Source organism: Heloderma suspectum, chromosome 2, assembly GCF_057233095.1.
Source record: "Heloderma suspectum isolate Gila_16-S chromosome 2, 16-S_ref, whole genome shotgun sequence".
NCBI lineage: Eukaryota > Metazoa > Chordata > Lepidosauria > Squamata > Helodermatidae > Heloderma > Heloderma suspectum.
This window is the reverse complement of record NC_139459.1, coordinates 365,745,518-365,762,791: the sequence shown is the minus strand read 5'-3', so window position 1 is coordinate 365,762,791 and position 17,274 is coordinate 365,745,518. Positions and strand designations below refer to the sequence as shown.

The following is a 17,274-nucleotide window of genomic DNA, read 5'->3' as shown; positions in this document are numbered from 1 at the left end:
CTGGAATCCTGAACAGCAGCCTTCCCTGCTGCAACATTTTGTTGCAGGTCCCACTTGTATAATTATACAAGAGACAACTGACAAATGCCCTTGGGACACTCTTCCTTGTCCCTCGGATCTAGTGTCCGTGCACGCTGGAGACCCAACTCGCTCATCTGTGTTCTGGTACCTGTAAATCTGATCAGCACCACTGATTCCCACAGTCCCTGAGATATCAGCAGCCTTGATTTTTATGGTGCTTCCCTCCCTCCTGCTATTAGTCAGACACCACAGCTTTGTTGGCATCTCCTGCCTGTGCCCAGAAATGCCAGCAGCAACTAAGGAACTCTGGGAGTCGTAGTTCTTTAAGAGAGCCTGTCTGCCCTCATTAGGAGAGTCAATACAAACCAGCCCTTAGCTCCATTGTGGAAGCCAGAGCAAGGGCCAACTGACCCCCCCCCCCCAATTAAGTATACTTGTAAATCAGAAGATCCCACATCTGTCCACTCATTATAAAGCCAGGATATTGAACCTCTTTCAGCCCAAGAGCCGAGTTCAGTTTCGGAGATGCCCCCTGCAGGCCAGTCCACTCCATTCCCTTGAGGGGGACTGCCCCATACTAAGGGAGAGAGGGCAAGTCTAGAACTCTGTCCCTCAGCCTGCTAATCTCCCCTGGGTTCAAACTGTATGGACTGCAAAGCAATGAGCTGGCCAGGGAAGACTGCCCCTAGTGGCTGAAGATGTTACTGCAGGCCTCAACCACATGGACATATTTATTGATTATGGGTGCAATCCTGTGGCGATGACGGTAAGCCTCTGAACTCGGAGGCTTACAGCCATCCTATGCAGGCACGAGGAGCAGTGGAGGTGATCTTCGCCTCTGCTACTCCTCCCACCCTGCATTTTCGCTAGACAGGCTTTTTTGCCTGTCTGGTTGGGGCATCTCAGAGGGTGAAGAGGCTGAAAAGGGCTCAGGATAGCTCGTATTCTGGCTTCTCTGGTCTCGTCCCCTCCTCACCCACCAAAACACCCTCATCCTCCAAGGTCAAGTTCCCAACCTCAGAGAGAAGCTGGCACAGTTCTTTCTGTGCAGGCTGAGAAGGGCAGGGGGGTTGGAGCGCCGTCTCCAACCTCGGATCTGGGAATCCAAACTACCCTATGGCCCCTCACAGACCATCTAGGGGCCACAGGATCGTTCCCTAAAATTGTGTTTTAAAAACAAAATAACTCCAAGGTGCACACCCCTAGGGTCCCCTTACCACACATGCCAAGTTTCAGGTGTCTAGGTTTCATGGTTGTGGTGCTATGGTGGTGACGGATGGACAGAGAGAAAGACAGACACACAACTTTTAGTATGATAGATGTGCTAGTATGAAATTGTTTCACATTGTCTCCTATATAGTGTGTGTGTGTGTTTTCGTCATGCTTTGTTGTCAACTGCTTTGAGCATAACATATACGGAAAAGCAGTATACAAATAAAAGTGGCTATGACTGGGGTTAAAATGACTACTGAGTCAAACCATAGGCCCATTTCATCCAGCTCTGTGATTGGCAGTGGCTCATCTAGGCCTCAGATGGAGAACCGCTGTCAGCACCTCCCACAGGAGGTCCTTTTTAATTATTCTAGAACATTCTAGAGCAGGGGTAGGCAGAAAGTATAGATCTCCGTTTGTTTTGGACTTCAGCTCCCAGCATTCCTGACCACTGGCCATGCTGGCAGGGGCTTCTGGGAGTTGAAGTCCAAAATATCTCAAGATCTACCTTCTACCCACCCCAAGCCAGCTGCACTGCCACAACGGTGGGAGGCAGGTAGTTATTTTTCAAGATGGGCCAAACTTGAAAGCATATAGATCAGAAATCAGGTATGAGCTTAAGAAGAAATAATATGCTTAGTGTATTGGACTAGGACAAGAGATACCCAGGTCCAAATCCCCCCTTGACTATGAAGCTCAGTGGGTGACCTTGAGTCAATCACTGAGTTTCAGCCTAGCCTACCTCACACGGCTGTTGTGAGGATAAAAGAGCAGCAGAGGGAGGACCATATGCACTGCCTCCATCTCCTTGGAAGAAAGGTGAGATGTAAATATAAATATGATTTTAAAAATCCTGTGGGCATATTCACTCGGGTCTAGTGAAGTCACTCACTCAACCAGAGACAAATACAATCTAACATTTTATTGTGCACTTAGATTTCCAGCCCATTGTGGTGGCTCTGGGCAAGCAAGTGTCTGAAATCAATATATAAAAATAGATAATTTTAGAAAAACAAACATGACGGAAGACACTAAAACACCTCACTCTGCTACAATGAAATTGATGCTTTTTCCTATGGCTGGTTGCATACATTCTTCAACAGGGATGGAAAAAAACTGTTCAAATTTCTTGGTGCCCAGGTAGTTGGGGGTGGGGGGGTATCCAGCCTAGGTTTCCCCAACCTGGTGCCTTCCAGATGTGTTGAACTACAAATCCCATAATTCCCAGCCTGCATGGCCAATGGCCACCGGGGGGGGGGTGCTACTTTGAAGAAGGCTGGGCTAGCCTAATAAATTGGGGTGGGGTGGGGTTGGTACAATGCTAAAGGGTAGAAAGGCTGAGCGAACTGCCACGGCTTTCAGCCAGCTCTCGGGCCTCTCTGACGGCGTGTCTTCTGGGAGAGAGCAGGCCATGCTCCGCCACACTCCAGCTCTCACAAGAGTCTCTGTGAAGGGCAGCTAGAGGCTGACCCTTGGAGGGACACTTCCTTTTCTGCAGCTTCCTCTGGGCGTCTCTTTGCCTGCGGATCGCGGCTTGCTCGGGGGTTTCAGTAGCCCTGCGCTGCGCGTTCCGCTCGGCTTCGACGCGCCTCCGTTGCAGCCGCTGCTCTGGAGTCTGGCGCGCTCGGTGGCGTCTCTGGCGCTGTCTGGCCAAAAGCCGTTTCCGCAGTTCTCGAGTCTCCACGTTGAAGCAGACGTTCATCTGGATATATTTATCTGCAAAAAGACCACGTTATAGTGAGTACGCACACACAGTCGAACGGACCCAGCGTCTCACAGCTTGGAATACCTTAGGTTGATACAAGGAATCCTTCAAGCAAAGTTACATGGCTGTCAAAGTTGGACACAGTTTGCCTGCTGCTGGCATCACAGTTTGCACAGCCCCTGCCATGGTGCACCACACAGCCCCCTAAGATAGGGGCTTGTCCATTTCCCTGAGGGGGCTGCCCCACACCAAGGGGGAGAGGGCAGGGGTATAAACTCTGTCCCTCAGCCTACTCATCTCCCCTGGCTTCAAACTGCAAAGCAATGCACTGGGTTGGGGAGCCTGCCACGTAGTGGCTGAAGGTGGTACTTGCAGGCTTCATAGAATCATAGAATAGTAGGGTTGGAAGGGGCCTACAAGGCCATCGACCACACGGTCACATTTAAATTAATTTATTACGGCGCAAACCTATGGCTGCTAGTCAAGAGCTAGACGGCCATAGGATAGGTCGGTTCCCGGGAACCGACCCCGGAGCCCGCGCTCTGAGGTCGGTTCCCTGAGAACTGACCTTCCTGTGCTGCCTACCACGCTCAGAAGAGGAATGCAGAGCGGCGAAAACGGGGCATTCCTGGGGGTGTTCCGGGGTGGGGAAGGCGGAAATCCGGCACAACACATCTAATGTATTGTCCGGCGGCCGCCTTCCCCACTCCAACTTTCCGCGGCTAGACAGCTGATTGGCTGTCTAGCCGCAAATGCAGGGTGGCTGAAATGGGGAGGGGATGATCCCCTCCGTGCTTCTCCTGCCCTGCATTGGATAGGCGGTCGCCTCCAGGTTCAGAGGCGGCTGCCTATCCCGGTAGGATTGCTCCATCCAGGTGTTTCAAAAACCAAAGAAGCCCAAGGTGCACACTGCTCGGGTCCCTTTAGTATGCATGCCAAGTCTCGTGTGCCTGGGTTTCATAGTCTTGGCACTAGGGTGCTGATGGACAGACAGGGACATCCTCTTTTATTATTAGAGATGCAGTGAACCAAATCTGGTTTGTGTTTGGAGGGGAGAGGGGAGGAGACCACTTGGAATACAGCATATGAAGGCAAGCGGGAGGGAGGAGTTGAAGGGAGATGGCAGTTGGGGCAGGAATTTTGTCAGTTGACAGTTGGAAGGGAAGGGGGGGGAGGGGTCTGGGAATGGGTTTCGTCCCAGACTTCAGTTTAAGGTGAAGTTGTTTCCAAGGTTCCTTAAGCTACCACCTGAAGAGGGACATTACTCTGAGGGTTCCATTTCCTCCAACCACTCGGCAACGCGCAGATTTTGGCTCAATTGACTGTTTTGCCTAGTGCACCACCTAAAATTGTTCTCCGGCTTGGCCAATACGACGACTGTCATGTTTCTCTGCACTTCTGTTCTCTGCTGACTCAGGAACCTGTGCGTTTCACCCGAGACAAGAGACAGATCAGAGTTACAGCCGGCCTCTGTATTTTCAGAAATGGAAATCAGCCATTGCTTCTCTGTCCCAGAATGCATCGCTACGTGTAATCCCATATCTGCAGCACTTACCAGCGAGTCATTCAGTCTGCAAATCTCCAGTCTGAGACTGGGTCTAACTGAACTGCAGACGTCATGACCACTAATTCTGGCCAAATTTCTGGACTTTTCGGCTTCTTCCCCTGCTTTTTGTACCACCTATGCCAGCTTTCTGCAACCTGGTGCCCTCCAGATGTTTTGGACTACAACTTCCAACATTCCTGACCAATGGCTGTACTGTCTGGGGCTGATCGGAGTTGAACTCCAAAACATCTGGAGGGCATCAGGTTGGGGAAGTCTAACCTAGCCAGATGAAGAGCTCTGGAGAACACAAAAGCTCGCACACTTTTGTGGTATTTTTGTCCTAATAAAGGTATTGCCCAACTGTAGAACTTGGGTGTTTTGTCTTTTTACTCTCTCTGTTGTTAACTCTGGATCATTGTCCTTGGGACAATATGCTGCCTAATGGCGATATGCTGCCTCCAATATCGGAGGTGGTATGCCTCTGTACTCGTTACTGGGGAACATGGGTGGGAGGGTGCTGTTGCACTCATGTCCTGCTTGTGGGTGTCCCATTGGGGCATCTGGCTGGCGACTGTGGGAACAGAAAGCTGGACTAGATGGACCCTTGGTCTGATTCTGTGTGGCTCTTCCTATGTTCTTATACTAAGTGTGGAGTAGCGGGCTTCCCTTCTCTGCCAGAGGAGAGGCAGACTTCTTTTCCTTCCCCCAACAGCCTACCCCACTCGCCTGCATACAACTCTTTATTGCCTGTGGCGACCAGGTGAGTGCTTAAATACAAGGATGTAGTGAAATGACCCCCTTGGCTCTTTTCTGCGTTGTTAACTGTTAGGAATTAACAGAGGAAGCTGCCAATACCAGATTGTATCCTCTACTCTGAATAGCAGCAGCTCTCCAGGCAGAGAAGGCTTTCCAATTGCTTGCCACCTGGGGTGCTTCCAGACGGGAGGCTCCTAGCACTAACGCTAACACCCAAAGCCCTTGTGCAGCTCTTCTCCCTTTTTTCCCTTAACAGATTTTCTCTGGTAAGAAAAAAGACGAAAGAAGCAGTGGAAAAACATTGGAGACCTATGAGTGGAGGACCGTGACGTCTGGACCTCGCATAAAACTCCACGAACGAGGCAGAGCGATTACACAATAAAAGCCTTGTCTGGAAGCACTCCGGAGCCTTTTTTAAAAATGGGAATGAAAGAGGACAGCTTACCTGAGGCAACCCAAAGGCGTCCCATGGTAGAGGTGAGACATGGAGACCTCTTGGTCTACCTCCTGTACCTCACAGCCTTAGGGCCAAACTACACATTATGTCAGAGCTCCGTGTTTGGAGCTTCGAATATGATTTTGTTTTGTTTTTTAAGGGCACAATCCTACGGGGATAGGTGGCCGCCTCCGAACTCAGAGGCAACCACCTATTCAATGCAGGGCAGGAGAAGCATGGAGGGGATCATTCCCTCCACACTTCTCGTGCCCTGCATTTGTGGCTAGACAGCCGATTTTGGCTGTCTAGCCATGGGAAGGCATGTGGGTGGAGGCTGCCGGACGACACATAGGATGTGTCATACCGGCATTTCCGCCTGCTCCGCCCTGCAACGCCCCCCAGAATGCCCTGTTTTGGCTGCTCCATGCTCCTCTTCCGAGTGCGGGGCTGTTCCGCGCTGCCTGCCAGGCAGCGTGGAAGCGGGGGAAGGTCAGTTCTCCAGGAACCAACCTTGGAGAGTGGACTCCGAGGTTGGTTCCCGGAAAACCAGATATCCTATGGCCGTCTAGCCACTGACTAGCAGCCATAGGATTGCTCCCTTAATGACATTTTAATTTATTTCAAAATAAAGGCAACAAAATGAAGAACATACATAATAATAACAAATCAAGCTCATGAAAGAAAGGAATTCACTAATTATAATTATTAGTCTACAACTGATATGCTTATGGAACATCTACAGTAAAATGACCTAAGTAGGACTTCAATACCTAAAGAAAGAGTAAAAATACAATTTATACAACATTGGTGGGGGATCTGGATTACAGCCATCGCACGGGCAAGAGCGGGGTATCTATCCTTTTACCTCTGTGCTCTGGCCCTGATCTAGATCACCCTCACCTCCAGAGCTGCTATTTCCAACAGAGGGGGAAACATGTGGTCAGAAAAATGTACGCCCTCAAGCTTTCCCTCTGTGGCTAATAGCAGTTCCACAGAGGGTGATCAGTGGGACAGAGTTAGGCCTCCCCCAAGCGCAGACGTTTTGCTTCAACTCTCCCAGAAACTCTGGGGAGGCCTTTTGCTTGGTCCCATCACCATCAGAGGCACGTTCGGTGGGGGCCCACAAAGGGCCTTCTCTGTAGCTGCTCCCAGGCTCTGGAACTCCCTGCCAAGGGAGGCTTGGCTGGCCCCAGTGGAGGTTGGTAGCTCCCATGTCAGTGGGGCAGTCAATCTGCTCTGGGTTTCAGTCGGAACCCTAAAGAAACTATCCAAGCTGGTGGATCTGATGCCAGTGAGGTGGTGAATCTGCTCCGGGTTTCAGTCAGAACTCTAAAGAAGCTATCCAAGGTGCTTTGCACCTTGGTGAGCTCCTTTAGAGTTCTGACTGAAACCCAGAGTGGATTCAGCGCTCCACTGGCATCAGATCCACCAGTGTCTATTGTTTGGTCTCCTCTTTGTGATCCTTCTGTCGTCAGACAAAGGTGTATTTATTCAGGCAGGCCATTGGTGTGTAAGCTGTCCTGTTGCTTAAGGGGTTTTGACTAGATGGGTGCTGTGTATTTCTTTAATTGTTGGTTTTTAATTGATTTGTGTTTATGTTACGTTTCCATTAAGATATTGTTTTTCATCTGGATTTTACTGTGAGCTGCCTCGAGCGCCATGTTCTGGCAGAAAGGTGGGGATATAAATTAAATCAATAAATAACAACAGCAGCAACTTTGTACTTCCAAGAGCCAGGCGCGAAAATCCTTACTTAGTAAGCTGATGTCCACATCCTCCTCGTTTTTGGCCTCCAGGGAGAGCCGCATCGTCTTCAGGGATTCTGATGGCACCTGCCCAGAGGTCAGAGGATTCATCTCTTCCTGGGGGCGTTCCACCACCTACAATGCAAATAGGTGTAGAGTGTCCTGGGAGCATATTGACAAGTGTGGGAACGAGAATGCCACAAGTGCAATGACAAGAGAACAAGACCCTCTCTGGCCCACAGTAAACATCAACTAGTGGTCTCAGAACAAGGCGGATGGTAGGAAATGGAGGGTGGCATCAGGCCAGTCCTAGAGGGGCTGCACTCCCCTTGATGGATCAGTTGCGTGGTTGGGGGAGGGCTTCTGGTGAGGCCCAGTTGGCGGCAGTGACAAGGAATGCCTTTTATCCGCTAAGGATGATGCACCAACTACACTAACCACTCCCTCTCTCGTCATACTAGAACCCAATGGGATCATCCCATGAAGCTGATTGGTCGGAGATTCACTTAAACCTGACAACAGAACAAACCTAAAGCAGAGGAGCTACTTAGTCTGTGGGACACAGAAAAAAAGGGTCTCTATCCCTGGGGGACAGCTGTGCTTAAGTGCCTGCTAAAGGGCAGTGCCTAAGGGACCTGCTAAAGGGCGGTGCCTAAGGGGCCTAGCCCTTTGCACAGTGGGGCTTGGTGAATGTCACTGTGATTGGATGGTGTTGTTTTAGACTGGAGAGGATACTAGGTGGGTTCCCTTTGATAAATTAGAAGATGGTGGGGCAGGTGGGATTGGTTATAAGGTGGGGGTGGGATGGATTATAGTAGACACATGCTGGCTTTGTATTATTTATTATATTTATATCCTACCTTTCCTCCAAGAAGCTTGAGGCGGCCTGCACGGTTCTCTCCCATTTTTACCTTCACAACAACCCTGCGAGGTAGGTGAAGCTGAGAGAGCTTAAGACTGCTGTCCCACACTGGAGGCATTCAAGATGAAATTGGACAGCCACTTGTCAGGGATGCTCTGACTTGGATTCCTGCACTGAGCAGGGGGTTGGATTTGATGATCTTACAGGCCCCTTCCAACCCTACAATTCTATGATTCTATGATAAGGACTTCTTCAAACAGTGCAGAGTCAAACTATGGAATTCACTACCATGGGATGTAGTGATGGCCACCCATTTGGATGGCTTTAAAAGGGGTTGGACAAATTCTTGGAGGAGAAGGCTATCGATGGATACTAGTCCTGATGGCTCTATGCTGCCTCCAGTATCAGAGGCAGTATGCCTAAGTACACTAGTTGCTGGGGAACATGGGTAGGAGGGTGCAACTGCACTCATGTCCTGCTTGTGGGCTTCCCATTGGGGCAGCTGGTTGGCCACTGTGTGAATGGAATACCAGACCAGATGGACCCTTGGTCTGAGCCAGCAGGGCTCCTCTTATGTTCTTATGTACAGCTGCATTTGAAACTGTTTGACTTAGTCACAGTAACCCACTCCCTAGTTATCTCTAAACTGGATTGCTGAAAGGTTTTTCCACTGGGCTGCCTTGCTCGGAAACACTATGGATACAAAATGCAGCCACCGAAATGCTGATGTGTATTGTGCCTTTTTAGAATGCAAGGGACAATCTTGTTTAACTGCTTGTTTTTAAGCCACTCCACAAACCTTTTGACTGAGCAGAAGGATAAAATACTTGAAATAAATATTTTTAAGTGTACATATCTTTAAATGAAAGCAGAGCATTCCAAGCAGGAGGGCCTCTACTATTCCTGAGGATGCTGGGATTACTTCAAAGTCACTTTTCCCAAACTGGGTCCCTCTAGATGTCACTGGACGACAGCTCCCATCATTCCAAAGATTTGACTGTGCTGGCTGAGGCTGATGGAAGTTATTGTCCAAACCATCCGGAACGACCCAGTTTGGGGGAAGTCTGACTTCAATGGCCCGGCGTCCTTACCTTTTGCTCCCATCTCTTCAGCTCTTGCGGCCTCAGGAGGTACACTTCCGCCAGGGCCACAGCCTGGGCACACATCTCAGGGCTGCGCTCCCGGACCCAGCTCCCCATTTCGACAGGAAGGATGGTCAAGAACTGCTCCAGGATCAGCAGATCCAAGATCTGCTCCTTGGAGTGTCTCTCCGGCTTCAGCCACTGATGGCAAAGTGCCCAGAGCTGCTTGCAAACGTCTCGGGGCCGCTCGGCCTCCGGGTAGCAGAACTGCCGGAAACGCTGGTGCCGCAACTCCACGTCGATGGTGTCCTCGTCCAAAATCGCCTCCTTCTCTTTCTCAGAGGAGTCCATACTACCGCCAGAGGCCTGCTGAGCTTCTCTGCTAAGGCCTGACAGGGCTAGGATGGGCCATGGTCCCTTGTGCCACTGGTTGGCATCACTTGTCCCCGTCAAGGGAGCCTGACAATCCTCCGGCAGGCCCCCTGACACAGGCTGAGGCAGCGATGGGTTTTGCCACCATGAGGGAGGGCAACGCATTGTTCTGAGGAACTCCTGCAACTGGGTTACCCACCGCTGCCGCAGCCCTTCATCCAGTTCCAGTTTAGTTTGCCGTGGTGCCACTGCCCTTTCCAGAAACTCCCCTGCCGCCCCAACCTGGACAACGCAAAGGTCTCCTTCTTCCACCGCCAACCTTTCCCCTGCTTCGGCCTGCACTCGAGCCTGCTCCTTCGTTTTCGCTTCTGGCCACATCTGAGCTAAAAAAGAAAAGCAAATTATTGATCAATCTTTGGCTGACTCCCTCAAAACATCTGCCTGGACAACATGCGACCCACCGTGTGAGAAGCAGTTTTTGTGGCGGACTTGGATGGACAAGTTGATTTTTACCTTGGATCAGGTGCTGCTGATGAGTTTTTGTTATTCTCGGCTTTGCAAGCCAAATACAGCCTGCCTGCTGTGGCTGAACGGCAATACTTGCAATTGCAACATTTGTTAGAATCTAGGTTTCGCCCTGCTGCTTTTACAACTTCAGAGTCTCCTCCGCTGTTGGAAGCACTTATTGAGGCCAATCAGTCATATCAACCCACGATCCATGTTTATAAATACTTATTATCAATAAATACGATACACAGGGCCCTAAGCAGGAATGGAATAAGGAACTGGATTTTCCCATTTTGTTTAATCGATGGATCACACCTTTAATGTCTGTATCTGAAGCATCTATGGATCTCAGTGTATGCCTTATTCAGAAAAAACTCTTGTTTCGTGTCTATTCAACATCACAATGTCTCTTTAATGAGGGTTTGTCCAAGTCGGCTAATTGCAGAGGTGCAACACAGCTAAAGCTTCTTTTAACCATATGTTTTGGCAGTGCCCAACAGTTGCCTCTTTTTCGTAGGAGGTTATTATACGGATAAACTTTGTATTGGAACACTCTTTAATATTCACTGATGTACAAGTCCTCTTAAAATAATTTACCTGCTTCCTGGAAGTTAAGGCATGGTCAGCACAAATGGATTCTCTGCACCCTTTTGACAGCTGAAAGACTGATATTACAACAATGGAAGGATAAACACTCACCTCCTTTAATGCACAATGGACTGGGGACCTTACAGTGCTTTCTACAGTGAACTTAGCCATGATGTTCACTGCATGACTTTGAGCCAATTAGTCTCTCTTAGCCTAACCTAACCTAACTCACAGGACTATCGTGAGAATACAGTGACCGTGGAAAAGCCATGTATTGTGCCCTGAACTCCTCAGAGGAAGGACAGGATTTAACAAAAAATGCAGTAACGAACAAGTGGGACCTGCAACAAAATATTGCAGCGTGGAGTGATCCTGTTCAGGGTCCAATGCCCAGTTCCCTGACACTCCATTCCATTCTCCCCCCATTTTCCTTTTACTCCACTCCTAACAGTCCATCGGCATTCCATGTGCACACAGCATGCTCAGGCTTCATTGGGCTAATTTTGGCCTTTGTTGAGCTAATCCTTCCCCCTATAGGGTTTTTTTTTCCCCTTAAAGATGTTTTGTACTTCTGCAAAGCTTGTGGTTACCCCAAGCCTGCTAATACATTATGTGTGTGGATGCCTCACATGTGCGGATGATGCTGTTTTGGCTACGGAAGGATCAACGCTCAGTGAATGAATTCACCATTAATATAGAAGGCAAAGGTAGGGAATGTCAGGCCCGAGGACCGAATCCAGGCCTCCAAGGTTCCCCAAATGGCTCCATCCCCTTTCCCTGGCCCCACCCCCTTTCCCCAGATCATTGATTGTGTGATGGTTTCCTGGCTTTTGTGCAGTCTCTTTCTCCATTCTAAATGGTTGAAATGCCTCTCCTAAGGCTGAGTTACTGGCAGGAAGAGCCTGAAGCGAAAATATGCTGGGATGTATTTTGATCTTGGCCCTGCCCCCTTTTGCCTTTGGCCCCGCCCACCCCCAGAATGCAGCCCCCAAGAGCTTTTCCAAAGTTGAATGTGGCCCTCGAGCTGAAAGAGGTTAAACACCCCTGAGATAAGGTAATACTGCATGACAATTAAAGTCAGAGCCTTCTGGGGATTCAAGGAACTCTGTTATCAGAACAACCCCTGAAGCTTCAGGTAGCAGACAGATGAGGGTGGGGTGGGAAAAGAACAACCTATGCTGGTCCCATCCCCAAGAAAAATATGGTAATCCAAGAGGAGCAGATCCTTACGCAACATGCTGGGTTTCCTTTTGCCCATCCACATGCCCTCCATGTCATGTTGTGCCTTGTCTAACAGCTCCTGTTCTGCCTTGGGTGTGCTTGCCACTGCCTCCTCAGACACCCCTGGAACCTGAAACAAAAGCAGTTCATACCATCAGCTAAAAGTTCATTCATAATACCTAGCATTTCCAGTACACAATAAGCGTTCAAAGTGCTTCACATACATCCTAACAATAATTCTGACAACAACCCTGTAAGGTAGGTCATTATTAGAATAACAGAAGCATAGGGTTGGAAGGGGCCATTTAGGCCATCGAGTCCAACTTTCTGCCCCATACTCATAGTGCAGATTTTGGCCTCAAGCCATATTCCAGAGCCCTTCCCCAATTTTTCAGCTTTTATTTTTTAAAGGAAAATACAAAGGGAGAAATAAGCTATAAGCAAAAGCACACAAACAGTACTGACTGCCAGAGTTCAGATGCATAACAAAGAAGCACTTGGTGCTTATTTTAAATTTGATAACATTTGTTATCAATATTCAATCCAATTAAATACATATAAATATATGAAGCTACCCATATTTGGGTTTCCAAAAGTTCTGCACAGTTTCATACGCACACTGACTTGGGGGGGGGGGTGCGTGGCTCAGTGGTGGAGCACCTGCTTTGAAAGCAGAAGGTCCCAGGTTCAATCCCCGGCATCTCCAGGAAGGGCTGGAAAAACTCTTGCTTTAAACCCTGGAGAACCATTGCTTGCTAGTCAGTGTTGACAATACTGGACTAGACGGACCCAACGTTCTGACTCAGTAGAAGGCAGCTTCCTATGTTCCTCTGTGCAGTCTTAGAGCCCCTAACCACAAACATTCTGGCTATAGGACTACATCTCAGCCTCTCTTTCTCTTTCACCAGATCCTGTTCACTATGGTTCTTCTGCCTTTCAGCAGGCAGAGCCCTTCCACGCTTGGCCCTGTGTCCCGTGCTCTTTATAGAGAATGTGACTTCCTGCTACTCGATATACTCTTTCTCGGTTGTAGCACCCACTCTCACAGCAGTAGGCGCAGAGTGTCTGAGAAGGACGAGGGAGACCCGAGACCAAATCCTCAGTCAGCCATGAAGCTCACTGGGTGATCATAGAAATACAGAATAGTAGGGTTGGAAGGGGTCTGTAAGACCATCGAATCCAACCCCCTGCTCAATATAGGAATCCAAGTCAGAGCATCCCTGACAAGTGGCTGTCCAGCCTCGTCTTGAATGCCTCCAGTGTGGGACAGCATTCTTAAGCTCTCTCAGCTTCACCTACCTTGCAGGGTTGCTGTGAAGGTAAAAATGGGAGAACTGTGCAGGCTGCCTCAAGCTTCTTGGAGGAAAGGTGGGATATAAATATAATAAATAATACAAAGCCAGCATGTGTCTACTATAATCCATCCCACCCCCACCTTATAACCAATCCCACCTGCCCCACCATCTTCTAATTTATCAAAGGGAACCCACCTAGTATCCTCTCCAGTCTAAAACAACACCATCCAATCACAGTGACATTCACCAAGCCCCACTGTGCAAAGGGCTAGGCCCCTTAGGCACCGCCCCTTAGCAGGCACTTAAGCGCAGCTGTCCCCCAGGGACAGAGACCCCTTTTTTCTGTGTCCCACAGACTAAGCAGCTCCCCTGCTTTAGGCTTGTTCCGTTGTCAGGTTTAACTGGCAGGTACCTAGGAGTGCTCTCCGCTGCCTCCCCATCTCGTGGGGCTGCAAAGACAAACCCCCACTTATTCCGCCATTGTCTCCGGAGGACCCCTGAAGGATCAAAAGGGAAGAGGGCCTCACCGGCTGCTTCTGTTCCTCAGGCTCTTGCAGCCTTAGCAGGAACTCTTCGGCCAGAATCACCGCCCGGGCGCAAGTCTCCGGACCTTGTTCCCGAACCCAGACCTGCATCTCTCGGGGCAGGACGGCCAGGAACTGCTCCAGGATCACCAGCTCCAGCATCTGCTCTTTGGTGTGGACAACATGGCGGTCTCTTCTTCTTGCCTCTGACACCTCCCCTACTGTGGGGCCCCCTTGGCCCTCTTCCTCCATTTTCACTCCAGGTGGTATCTGTTGACCTGTAAATAAAAAGCATGTTTAATTTCCTTTGGGGAGCCCCTGCCAAAGGAAGTGAGGCTGCTGGCTACCAGGAGGAGGGCCTTTTCTGCTGTGGCCCCCTGGCTGTGGAATAAGCTCCCTAGAGAGGTTCGCCTGGCACCTACGTTGTTCTCCTTCCGGCGCCAGGTGAAGACCTTTTTATTCTCACACTATCTTGGCTTCTTAATCTTTTCGCACCAGTTTTTTAAATCTGTGTTTTAAATCTCTGCATTGCTGCTAGATTTTATTCTGGTTGTACTGTTATATTTGGTTTTAAGCTTTTATATTTTATACTGTTTTATGCTGCACTTTGTGGTTTTAATTTTTGTGAACAACCCAGAGAGGTTTAGCTATTGGGCGGTATAGAAATGAAATAAATAAAATAAAAATAAAATAAAATAAAATTGATAAGTGCAAAGGGAGACACACTGAACCAACATGCTCTGCTATGGTTAGAGGTTTAGATTAGGGCTTGGGGCACATGTGGCCCTCCAGATGTTGTCAGTCTCCCAACTCCCATCAGCCCCAGCCAGCAAGTCAGGGATGATGGTAGGTGAAGTCCAACAACATCTGGAAGTTTCTAATCCCTGCTTTAGGGTGCACTCCATGCATGTTTAGACTCCTAGCATGCCCCAGCCAGCTGTTCTGGGAGTTCTAGGCCTTTTCTCTGTCTAAACATGCATAGGATTGACCTTTAGGCTGTGATTAAGGAGATCTGGATTCAAATCCCTACTTCACCAAGAAACTTGTGGAACAACCTTCAGCCGGTTAGCATCTCCCAACCTAAGCTGCCTCACAGGTTTGTTGCAAGAAGACCATGTACACTGCCTTGAGTTCCTTAAAGTAGGGGTGGGCAGAAGGTAGATACTTTGGACAGGAATGCTTGGAACTGAAGTCCAAAACATCTGGAGATCTACTTTCTGCCCTCACCTGCCTTAGAGGAAGGGTGGGATAATCAATCAATCAATGAAAAGACACAAATGCCTATCAAGATTTAGGCATAATTGTGAATATTTATCAAGAAACATTGGGGTGGATCCAGACTTAATCAGGTGTAGAGCAGACCCACTGAAATCTATGGAACTTGAGTTAGTCATGGCTAACTTAAGTCCCACTGATTTCAACGAGACTACTCTAAGCATGACTAAGTCTGGAACCAACCCATTCTTTTATTTTATTAAAATATTCATATATCCCAAATTTCTGCCTCTACACAAGGCACACATCTACTCACAAAGGATCCAAAAACAAATCAAAGATGAAAATAACTATACATTACAAATATTGGTGCATGTACATGACATAACATGCAATCATAAACTGATTTTTAAGGGATGTCTATAAATAAGTATAATCATAGGCAATTATATTGTGCTTTTATAGTGTTCAAGGTATTTCACCTATATTACCTCAGTAATCATTACAACAGTTCTTTAAGGTAAGACAATATATTATTATTATTAGTTGGTTATTTATGTCTCTCTCTGAATACATACATACCCTTTCTATGCATGTATTTTAAAATAGTGTTTTTATCCTTGCTGTGAGCTACCCTGAGAACCTTGTTGTACAGTACAATATAATTACTTAGAAATAAAGACATTAAAGAAACTCCTTACCCTACATATTTTCCCCCCAGGTTTTGATTATAATTTTCTGTGGCTAGTGTTTTTCCAGTATTGTATGCTGCTTTGAACATTGGTAGAATGACCTATCAATATCTACTATCTACTAGAATATCTGCTATTCTATGATTCTATGATATTTTAGGTAAATAAAAATATAAATAACTCACATTTAAACACTGGCCATGAAGAGGTAACGTTGACTATTCCAAATAAAAATCAGATGTAATAGATTAAAAACAGATTGAAATTATCTCCCCTAACACATAATCTGCTTAACTCTGGCTGTCAAATGATAGAATTTTAAAAATAGCGTGACAAATTTATAGGGAGTCCTCTCGTCATAAGATGTCATTGTTGTGGCTAACGAAATGCATTTCATGGCTTTATGAAATATTTGGCGTGAAGCAAATGGTGACCCTTGAGCCGGTTGTGGGTTCTTGGGTATTCCCTCAGCTTGTTTTCTTCTTTGCCTTGTTATGAAGTATGCTTTAACTTACATGGATGTAAACCAGACACATACTTGAGGGATCTTTTGGCACTGAACTCTAGACACTTAAGAACAGGTTTAAAAAATTAGCATCCCTCATCCTCAGACACATACATTGCTCAACCCCGCCCATGCATTTTTATAACACTACTAATAGCTAATATGGAAGAGGTAATATATTTTTTAATCTAATGACAATGCATGTGCATGCAGCTACTTCTAAGTGCAATGTACCCTCTGGCAGGGAGGTAGATTGTTTGGCTGTGGTTGTCTTGGAAATCAAGGATCTCAGTGGCCCCAATCCAGCAAACACCTGACAAGGTGGTAAACCTGTTTCTTGAGCATGTTACTGCAGATGGGAGCTCATATGAGTAATAAGAATGTCCTGACATAGAAAATAAGCTGTTTTATCATGGCATGGGTTTCTACTATATTTCATTTCATTTATTTCATTTCCACACTGCCCAATAGCCAAAGCTCTCTGGGCAATTCACAAAAATTACACACACACACCGAATACAACATAATAAAAAATATAACATAAAATCTTTAACATACAAAATTTAAAAACAATTTAAATCTGGTAAAAACTTGTTACAGTAAAATCCCAGGACCTGGTATGAACAACTCATACAGGATTTTATTATTGTAAGTCGCCTTGAAAGGCAACCTAGAAATATTTTTAAGGGTGCAATCCTATGCATGCTTAGACAGAAAGAAAAGTCCTACAATTCCCAGCATGCCCCAACCAGCATGGCTGGCTGGAGGGATGCTGGGACCTGTAGGACTTTTTTCTAGCTACATATGCATAGGAATGTGCCCTAAATGAAACAAAATAAAATGTCAGGGAAAAGCGTTCCAGCTTAGATTTCTCACTGACATGCTAGCTTTCCACATGCAGGGTTTTTATTTTATTTTATTCTATTTAATCTGGAGAAGCATTCAGTCACCTGCAGTCTGTAGTCTACAGTAAAAAAACACACACACACA

General features: G+C 47.5%; 1 protein-coding gene and 1 non-coding gene across 2 annotated transcripts; one reads left to right on the top strand and one right to left on the bottom strand.

Annotated features, from left to right (window-relative positions):
• Positions 1–2,135: 2,135 nt before the first annotated feature.
• On the bottom strand, positions 2,136–14,043 carry LOC146355854 (uncharacterized). The gene is made up of 5 exons (XM_084830954.1): positions 13,876–14,043; positions 12,063–12,183; positions 9,375–10,120; positions 7,430–7,556; positions 2,136–2,949 (listed from the first exon to the last, which is right to left on the bottom strand). The coding sequence occupies exons 1-5, from the start codon at positions 14,032–14,034 to the stop codon at positions 2,555–2,557; spliced, it is 1,548 nt and encodes a 515-aa protein (XP_084687080.1). The 5' UTR covers positions 14,035–14,043; the 3' UTR covers positions 2,136–2,554.
• Positions 12,686–12,759, top strand: TRNAS-UGA (transfer RNA serine (anticodon UGA)). Its single transcript has one exon. It is a non-coding gene; the product is annotated as a tRNA-Ser (tRNA).
• Positions 14,044–17,274: the final 3,231 nt, after the last annotated feature.

Coding starts and splice junctions, on each gene's coding strand:
- LOC146355854 (XM_084830954.1), bottom strand. CDS start 14,034: ATGCTGGAGCTGGTGATCCTGGAGCAGTTCCTGGCCGTCCTGCCCCGA. Junction 7,557..9,374: donor TGAAGAGATGGGAGCAAAAG/GTAAGGACGCCG, acceptor TTTGCATTGTAG/GTGGTGGAACGCCCCCAGGA. Junction 2,950..7,429: donor TGTGGACATCAGCTTACTAA/GTAAGGATTTTC, acceptor GTCTTTTTGCAG/ATAAATATATCCAGATGAAC.